Here is a 9,681-nt window from a genome sequence, read left to right on the forward strand (position 1 = left end):
GGTCTGCACTCTCTGACCACCTCCTGTAGCAGGTCTGCACTCTCTGACCCCCTCCTGTAGCTGGTCTGCACTCTCTGACCACCTCCTGTAGCAGGTCTGCACTCTCTGACCACCTCCTGTAGCAGGTCTGCACTCTCTGACCACCTCCTGTAGCTGGTCTGCACTCTCTGACCACCTCCTGTAGCAGGTCTGCACTCTCTGACCATCTCCTGTAGCAGGTCTGCACTCTCTGACCACCTCCTGCAGCATGTCTGCAGTCTCTGGCCACCTTCTGCAGCATGTCTGCAGCCTCTGGGCATCTCTTGTAGCATTCTTGTAGTGTTTGACCATCTCCTGGTCCATATCTGCAGCCTCTGATAGCTTTCTGTAGCATTCCATTAGCTGGATATTACTTGTGGCCCTTTGGTGATGTCAGGGGACAGACTTCACCACTGGTGTACAGCGTTAGTGTTTTAGGATTACAGAACGCCTATCTCCTATGTTATGGAGATAAGAAGAGGAAAGGTGTTCTGCAAGCCTAATAAACGTTCTGTTCCAGGATGAAAGTGTTCCATACAGTGAGTGAGAGTCATCCAAAGACTGGAAGTGTAATACCAACATGATTACAAGGTGACAATAAAGGGGAAGAACCCTCAGAAAACAAAGTTGTATTACAGCCGCCACATCTAAGGACTGGTGAGCTGCAATATATTGATAACGTTTGTTGTGGGGATTAGATACACTTTAGGTAAAGACACTATAGTTCTTTTTCGGTCTCATAGAGATCAGTTGAAGCCGAAGCCAATACAAGTCCTAGGGTGCCCTCTGGTGGTACATTTGTGGCATACAACCGGCAAGCATTACCAAGTGCTGCTGAATTCACAACCAAGACAAAATCCTGGGGTAGTTTTCAGTTACTCATTTATGTCATACAACTCCAAACCATTACTACACATCAAGTTTTTGGCACAATACGACTCGGTTTTATACTGCTTTCTGTCATCCCTGTTCTGACAACTGCTTAAAAAAACTGTAGCAGACACAATTTGGTATAAACAATGCTACAATTCTAAATTAGACAGCCTCAGTGTCAAAGGGCAATTGTCAACAAAGTGCTGGTTCTGAAACAAGATATTCTATGATTTACATGACTGTCTGAAACCCAAAAAGTGACAGCGACATATATAGAATATGCCAAATAAGAAAAAGGGGAGTGCATTCAGCTCACCTGGTAGGAAGTTGGTTTGTTCTCTGTTTACATCTGGTACCTGTGTAGATGTAGTTGCCCACTCTTCATTTATTCGACTCATGCCATATTTATTCTGGGTACTATATTCCCTTAGGCCTCATTCATACAGCGTCGGGCCGTAGAGATCCATGCGGCGACCATATCGGGCTGTTCCCAGGAGGGACAGGTGCTGCGTGTGATTGCATGCAGCATTCTGTCCTTCTCTATGGGAGGACGCGGCTGCAGTGGCATCACAAGGGGGGTGCGGCCCGCACCTAGGTGCCAACATTGGAAGGGTGACACCAAAATGACTTGGCAGTGAAATGACGGGCAGTCGGACCGAGAGCCCGACAGTATCAGGAGAGAGGAGGGGACCCGGTGGCATACCTTATCCCACAGGGTGAACGTCCCCTCCTCTCTCTGCCGGCATCCATAACCAAGATGGCCACCGGCAGGCGTCAAAAAGACCACTGCGCGTGCGTGATGACGGCGGGGTGACACCCGGTCCCCGCATGACACCACTGCGTGGCTGTCCCCACATTCGAGCTGCACTTCCATGCGGGTCCGGGTGTCCGTACTCTGACACAGACAGGGTAGATCCGGTCAGCGTCCGAGCACGGACACCCGGACCCACAATTCTGGTGTACGTATGTCAGCGTACGGCCGAACAGGCTGCTGCGAGCAATCACACGCAGCACTTGTCACCCCCGGGAACAGCCCAATACGCCGTGCATGCCGCATGGATCTCTACGGCCCGCCTCTACACTGTGTGAATGAGGCCTTATACCCAAGAAGAAAGACCCTGGAATGTTTAGACTATTTAGAAGAGGGGTGCCCATTAGATCGATCGCAATCTACCAGGCATTCGCCAATGGAAGTCAGCTCGCTGTCCCATGAGCTTTGATTCAGCAGGGGGCATGTGGGACCTCTGCAGAGAGACCACTACTTCCACACAGAGAGCAAGGGTCCTTTCTTGAGCATGCAGACAGGGGACAGACTTTTTCTACCAAGGATTTCTAAAAGGGAATGAACTGTTAGACTTTGCACATGTTTTAAGGCTAACCTGTTAGGCCTGGATTTGTGGGAGGAGTCTGCGCTCCCACAGCCTTCTTAAACCGGGTGCCCAGGCTCCTCTGTACACGAGCGATCTACGGCGTAACCCACCCACCCTTCCCTCTTTTTAGTTATACACATTCGGAGTATGCCCCCTTATTTGGTATACTGTCCAACAAGACCATGGCACACCTCAGGTCAGTATATTGTGAGTGTATGTTTTATTCCCAGGGACAAGTGGTGGAACATCTAGGAGTCAGAGGCTGGCACTGGTGGTATCAACTCGGGAAAGGTTTCTACAGACGCAGGTAAGCAGACTCTGATCACAAATTTTGTTTAGATGCAACTGGAAGGTATTAAACTCATTTACGCTAAATGTTTAAGTTTCATTTACATTTCTAGCACATTAATAAGCGCCTTTTTGTACTCTTTATATACAAATATGTAAGGAAATCTGTATGGAGGCCACCATTGCTGATCTTCTACAAATGCTAGTTGTCAGGCTTTCATTGCTTTTATTCATTTGAGACACTGACCTGGAACAAGCATGCAGGTAAGGAAAGTCAGATGGATGTCAGAAGTCCTAATCTGTATTCCCCTTCACTTACCTCCCGTCAGCAATTTAGAAGGCACAGAAGCCATTGGACAGCCGTGAGACTGGTATTTTCAGAAAGCCTCCACACCTTCTTATCATAGGTTTCCACACTAAGTGCCTCTAAACCCAAAATCAAATATTTTGAGAAATTGCATCTTACCAGTCCCAAGATGTGATGGCTGCATTGGTTTTCCTTTATTTAGGCTTCCCGCTTATTTTCAACTGGTGATCCTGCCAATACACATTTGGTCCTTCTATGTCTACACTTATTTCTCCATTGTATCTATAGAGGTTGTCACATAGGCTGGACTTCAAACCTGTCTGCCTTTGTTCCTCTCCATGATATGGTGGACTGATGATGTGACTGGTAGTTTACAAAAGAGGGATAACATTGTTTATCCCGGCTTCTCAGTTTTGAGGAAGTGACAAGGACACTGCATGTCGCTTATTTTCTGTACTCATTAAAAATGTTCTTAGCCTGAATAAGAAAACGAATGCTTCCAGCACATCCAAGGACTGGTAAGCTGCAATATATTACATTTTTGGTTTGGGGTTTAGATACACTTTAAATGTATTTCTACAGCTGGCAAAAGTACTTGATTCTCAAGATATTAACCTCCTGTAACCACACTCACACTAGAAGGGATATCATTGCAAGCCAATCAGGTTCTACTGCATTGTCCATCTAACACTGGGTGCTTCCTAACAGGAGAAGAGAGCGTGTTGACCTTATCAGCTTGCTATTATTGCTTCACTGTCCAATCACAGGCTCGCAAGTGTCCTATACCAAATTGTGTTGCAAACCGTGTTGCTCCGCTTCCATGTCATCAGCAGAGAGGTCAAGGGGCTGGCTGTGCTATCTGGCAGGACTGCCTGGATTACAGAACAAGTATTAAAAGATAGTGAGCAAAGTGCAATATTTATTGACAACCAGCCAAGTTTTGTTTTACGTTATTAGGGTTGATTTACTAAATGAGTAGAGCATGTTCAATTTTAGGGAACTTTCATTTATCTTAGTGAATGAGGAGAAAGAAAATGAAAAATTCACTTTTCAAAGAATATTCATTTATGGCCAAGGAATTAAAAAAAAAAAAAAAAGAGAAAGTTTTTTGCTTGCACATGATTGGATGTTTGACGTCAGTACAATCTCATCTCATTGGCAAAGCAAAGGAAATTTTCACTTCCTTCTGTGAATTCATCAACGTCGTGATAACTTAAAGTAGCTGTACAGCAAGCAAATGTGATCCCTGCCCCTGCCTTTCATATCAGTGCCCCTGCCTTTTATATCAGAAGCCCCCTTCACATCGGTGTCCCTGCCTTCCACATCAGAAGCCCCTAACACGTCAGAGTCTCTGCCTTTCACATCACAAGCCCACTTCAAATTAGAGTCCCTGCCTTTCACATCAGAATCCCCCTTCACATCAGAGTTCCTGCTTTTCACATCCGAGTCCCTGCCTTTCACCTGAGAAGCCCCCAATAGATCAGAGTCCCCCTGTTTCCTCCTTTATCTCAGATAAGGGTCTGGCATGGATTTTAAGGGGGGCCATGCAAAAACACAAACCCCCCCACACACATCAGAGTCCCTGCCTTTTTCATCAAATGCCCTCCTTCACATCATAGTCCTTGCCATTCACATTAGAAGCCCCCAACACATCAAAGTTTCTGTTTCCCACTTTAACCCATATAGGGGTCTGGCATAGATTTTAAGGGGCCCATGCAAAAAAACAAAAAAAATCCCCCCCCATAGGATTAAAAGGCATGACACTGTGCAAAAATTTGAAGTCACCCCTGACAAAGCCAGAAGGCACCCCATAAGGAACCTGCTTGAGAAAAGCTACACTAGAGTGTACAGGATGCAGTTTCAGGCATGCCTTGCATCTGCATGGCCCCCAGTAACTCCTAGTAGCAACCATAGGAATGCAAACTGACCATGCCAGTATGGATCTGCTGCCGTGCTTGCCGTGGTCAGTTTCCAACAGGGACCAAAGGGAACTGGCAGGATCAGCAGGTATTTTTAGCAGTTATATAGAAAATAAAAACATTAAAGGCTTCATTACTTAATAACCTAACACATGTATGGAATTTTATTTTTTGGAGTAACATACGCTAATCATGTGTGAGCTAGAAATCCTGTTTTCTAATTGCACATAAATAAGTACTCTTTGCAAAGTACATTTTCACTTTGTTTCACCTTGTTCAATAAGATAAGGCTTGGGGTTAGTAATATAATGGCAGACAACCATGGTCAGTGCCAGGCCAACTCTGAAATTACAAGTATCCAACTGTTGCTGTAGTGAATGGGTGCTGGTCAGATGGTGAGAGAGAACACCTGCCAGTACATCTTTCTATGCCTGTCCTCTCTGCCAACAATTCCCCTCTCTGACCCTGTAATCAGGGCCGGCCTTAGGGGTGTGCGAGCCGTGCGGCCGCACAGGGTGCCATGGCAACAAGGGTGGTGCGGCTGTCACAGCTCGTCCTGTGGGCGGCTTATCTCCCCCTCACCGCTGGCCATCCGAACTAAAGGCCTAAGGCCGGCCCTGCCTGTAATGAAGGTGGAGGAGGAGGATATGGGTTAGGAAGCATAGGAACAAGTGCTGGCAGGTGTTTGGTAAGTGTACTGCAACCCAATCTCACCACCGTACTAGAGGCCCTTCCCCCACTCTCACCATTCTGCAGCACAGCCCCCCTTGCCCTCACCACCCGACCAGAATCTCCTACCCACCAATGCTCTCACCAGTTAGCCAACAACACTCCTCCAACCACCACATTAAGATTCCACACCACACCTGCTCCTCATAAGCCCCAAGACCGTGTCCCCTTGCATCAGACTGCCACTACTACACCTACTACCTCATTCTCCCTGCTTTTATTACTAAAGCTGCCACTATACCCCCAACCATGTCCGTTTTGGAATGGACACATTTTTGCTAGTTTTACAGAAGAGACAAGGATCTGCAGTTATGCTTGCTGTAATACTTGTATTGTGTAGATCTTCCAGAGTGATTTTTTTAAAACCTATTGGCCAAAATGTGCATGCTTTTTTTAATTAAAATAAGATACAGGGCAAAGTGGCAAATAAACAAAATAGACATAATAGAGAATTAAAACAGGCAAGGAAACCAATAATAAAAAACTTTACCTGTACACACTTCCTTATATGTGGGATTTTGAGTGTACCCTCCAGCATATCCCACCTGTGTAGAGAAGACACCCTTCTGTTTCCAGAACAGCCGCTCTACTCCCCAGAAGCAGCCCATACCTGAAAAGCACCAGATACCACAATCAGTTTATAGAGAAATCCAGGCTCATACCTCTTCTGAACACCAACACTCTATGAACTCACCAAACATTGCCAGCTCATGACCAACTGGAAATGGCTGAATTGTTGAGTTTCCATTAATCGCATGCTTGGCTGTGGAAAACAAAATAAGAAAGAAAATTTCAGAGACTACGGCAGGGATCTAGCAGAGTCAGTAGGATGATTCTTGGTTACTGGATTATCACAGTGAACTTTATGATCTAAGGAAGTGTGTTTTTCAGGTAAAATGTTGAGAGAACAATGTTCACGTTGATGAACTTCCTCACCCTGCTCTTACCTGACACCTGAAGGGCTTCAGCCCGCCCTGGTAGAGCCTCTTGCGCTGTGGGGAGGACAGTCTTACTAGGCATGGCTGTGTTGTACAGAGTGTAAAATCCAGAACAATTCTGTGTATTTATAGGGTATCATTACCTTGATAGGGCAGAGGTCACTGACACATTTCTAATAAGTAACCAAAGAGCCCTGCTAGTTAAAGAGACATCAGCATCAAACTGAAATGGGATAATTGTAGATGTGTATAAAAGTGTCTGCAAGGGTTTTTAACACACTCTCAGCTGCTATGCCATAGACAACAATACATCTAGGGCCATTATTCACAGTTAGCTCCAAACCGATGGCCTGTAAAAGGCCTTTAAAAAGTCGTCTATAGAAAATTTTGGATCCCAAAGTTTGTCGTCATTTCATGTGCGGATGCAATTTTAAGGATTGACATGTTTGGTATCTATTTACTCAACACAACCTCATCTTTTATATTTTACCAGACACGGGGTAATATATTGTGTTTGTGTGGACTAAATGTAACTTTAATGTATTTTTTGCTGAAGATTTGGGTTTGATAAACAGTTGCACTAGAAACGTGCAACATAACAAAAATTGCAACTGCCGCAATTTTATTCTCCAGAGCCTCTGCCTTCAGTAAATATATAATTCTGGGGGTGTTTTTTTCTCTCCTTTCTGCCTAAAATGTGTATTTTTACAAGTGTGCACAAAATGAAAAAAATGGCTCCAGTACTGAAGTGGTGAAACAATTTTCCACCAATTTAGTGAATTATTCACCACAGTGCACATCACCAGATGATTTTGACCACCTATTTTTAAGTCAAAATACTCATGTTTTAGCTGGATCCACTCTTTACTCCTCTCTTCTCTCCTCCTCCAATGTGCAGTCTCTCCTTGTCTTTCAGCACACATAAGGAAGAAGAGGATAAAACCGTTTTTAAACCTTATTCAAAGCAGTGGGAGCAGTGTGTGACCCCCACCTCATCCGTCCAGAAATATAGCTAAACCAATTCCTGATGCATGGGAGGTAGCAGTGTTAAATAAGGCGTTTGTAAAACAGTGTTGTATAACACATAGGATTGTGACTTTCTTTTTATATTGCCTTTGCAAAAGGCGTATGTCTTCATATAACACATGCCTTGCCGCAGATACAGCTGAAAAGCAGGCTGCTTTTGCTGAGATCTTCTCAAAAAAGCTAGTTCATCTTGTAATGCTGATCCTCTTGCTTTACAGCATAACTCCTGGCAAAAGTGTTCTTAACCCTTGCAATGGGGCCACCCCTGTAGGGCAAGGGTTAAGTGCGTTTTTTTGTCTAGGTGCTAAAAAAAAAAAAAAAGCCAGCTTGCTCTTAGACCTGGAGCATCACTCCCCCCTCCACTTCAGGGGTCTAAGGATCCTTGAGTCATCATGTTCTATATACAGTGTACAGATGTGAGGACGCTGAGGGACATACCATCGCTGCAGTGGAAGAGAAGACAGGCTTCAGGGGCCGGAGAAGCAGTCAAGGGGCTCCAAGCTTCGGGCGAGTATAGCACCTAGACAAAAACGAGCACTTATTCCTTGCAGTCCAGGAATAGCCCCAATGCAAGGGTTAAGATTTCTGATGTTTCTAACAACTTTCCTGATTTGCATACTTCATCCAGGTCAGTGAAATACTGAAGAATGGAAGCAATGAAAACTCAACAAATTTCTCCCAGAATAGCTCAAAACAAGACTGCAAAATAAAAATAAGTCTGAGTAAAGTCAGAACTCCGGATCTAGACAACTGCAGATAGGCAGCTAACATTTTCAGAGAGTCAGCAATAGCAAGAGCTGTATCAATTTCAGCACAGGTTTTCTTTAACACTTAGTGCTACCCTGTGCTTGGACCAGTGGTGGTCAACATACTTGATATGGGGGGCCTCAAGTGTGGCCATTGCCATCTCCAAAGGGCCACACATAATATTCAGTCAATGTAATGCTACAGAAAGCTGTCAGGGACTGCAGACTTGTAACAGGAGATGTTGGACTGGAGATATGCTGCAGAAGAAAGTCGAAGATTGGAGACATCACAGAAGACTGCTAGAGATAAAAGCTATCACAGCCCTTCACAAATCACTGCTTTCATATTTGTGCTCCTAAAGCCTCCCTTAAAAATGACTTGTGCCACAATTGCGATTTCTTTCAGCAAGGTTCATGATTTTAAAAAAAGAAAAAAAGCCAGATTTTGTACTCTATGCATAAGTCCATGGTTCAGATTGTCATGTTTCAGGAAACGCATTTCCAGAGCTCACATATCCCCCACTGCTCACATAGAGCTATGATACCATCTGTTGAAGTACCTAACAGTGTACAGAAATCAAGGGGGGTATCGATTGCCTTACATAAATCCCTCCCCGCAACGGTGGTGGGCCATCGAGCGGATGAATATGGCCGTTACCTGCTGCTCAAGCTGTCACTCTGGGGTAGGACATTCACTTTAGCGAATTTCTATCTCCCGAACACTGGCTAGACTGGCCAGGGTACAGTATTGGTGGGTGGGGACTTCAACCTGGCTCTGGAGCCTGGATTGGACTCCTCTGTGGGCCGCTCAGCTCTATCCTATGCTAAATTACGCCTGCTCAAGAAGCGCCTTACGGACCTTCGACTAGTAGACGTTTGGCGGGTTCTTCACCCATTGACTAGAGACTATACCCATTACTCCACACCTCACCGATCCTATAGCAGGTTAGATTACATCTTTACTTCCCACTCTGCGCTTGATTGGTCCCCATGCTGTGTCATTGACCCAACTATCTGGTCCGACCATGCCTCTGTGACACTTACACTACAGATCCCGCCTCGCGAATGGACGTGGCGTCTCAATGAGTCTCTGCTCGCAGACCCCTTGTGTGCATCAGCTCTTTCGCAGGAGAATGGCCAGTTTCTAGCAGTCACGCGGAAGACCCTACCCCTCTCGCGACTCAATGGGAAGCCCTTAAGGCAGTTCTTAGGGGCGTCCTCATCCAAAATGGTTCCCGGCTGAAACGAGAACGATCTCAGGGTATCCGGGAGACTCACCATAAAGGATCACCTGACCAAGAGGTTCTGCTGCAGATCTCCCAGACTAGACAGAAGCTACTGGGGCTGTTAGATCTCTCCACCCATAGATATCAGGATAAATTGGCTTATCGTACATATGAGACTGGGGATAAATGCGGCAGAGCCTTGGCTAGGACCTTACATCCTAGGTCCACGCACGCCTTTGTG

General features: G+C 45.4%; 1 protein-coding gene across 1 annotated transcript in view; it reads right to left on the reverse strand.

Moving 5' to 3' along the window:
* The window catches only part of LOC108786641 (peptide methionine sulfoxide reductase MsrA-like), an 18,741-nt gene extending 12,184 nt beyond the window's left edge, over positions 1-6,557 (reverse strand). Inside the window, exons 1-3 of the mRNA XM_018555974.1 lie at positions 6,452-6,557; positions 6,199-6,267; positions 5,995-6,114 (exon numbers count right to left, since the gene is read on the reverse strand). Coding sequence (XP_018411476.1) covers positions 5,995-6,114; positions 6,199-6,267; positions 6,452-6,524 — 262 coding nt within the window. The 5' untranslated portion in view covers positions 6,525-6,557. The remainder of the gene's footprint in view (positions 1-5,994; positions 6,115-6,198; positions 6,268-6,451) is intronic.
* Between the last annotated feature and the right edge of the window lie 3,124 nt (positions 6,558-9,681).

This window comes from Nanorana parkeri, unplaced genomic scaffold, assembly GCF_000935625.1.
Source record: "Nanorana parkeri isolate BGI_ZX_2015 unplaced genomic scaffold, ASM93562v1 scaffold220, whole genome shotgun sequence".
In the NCBI taxonomy this organism is placed as follows: Eukaryota; Metazoa; Chordata; class Amphibia; order Anura; family Dicroglossidae; genus Nanorana; species Nanorana parkeri.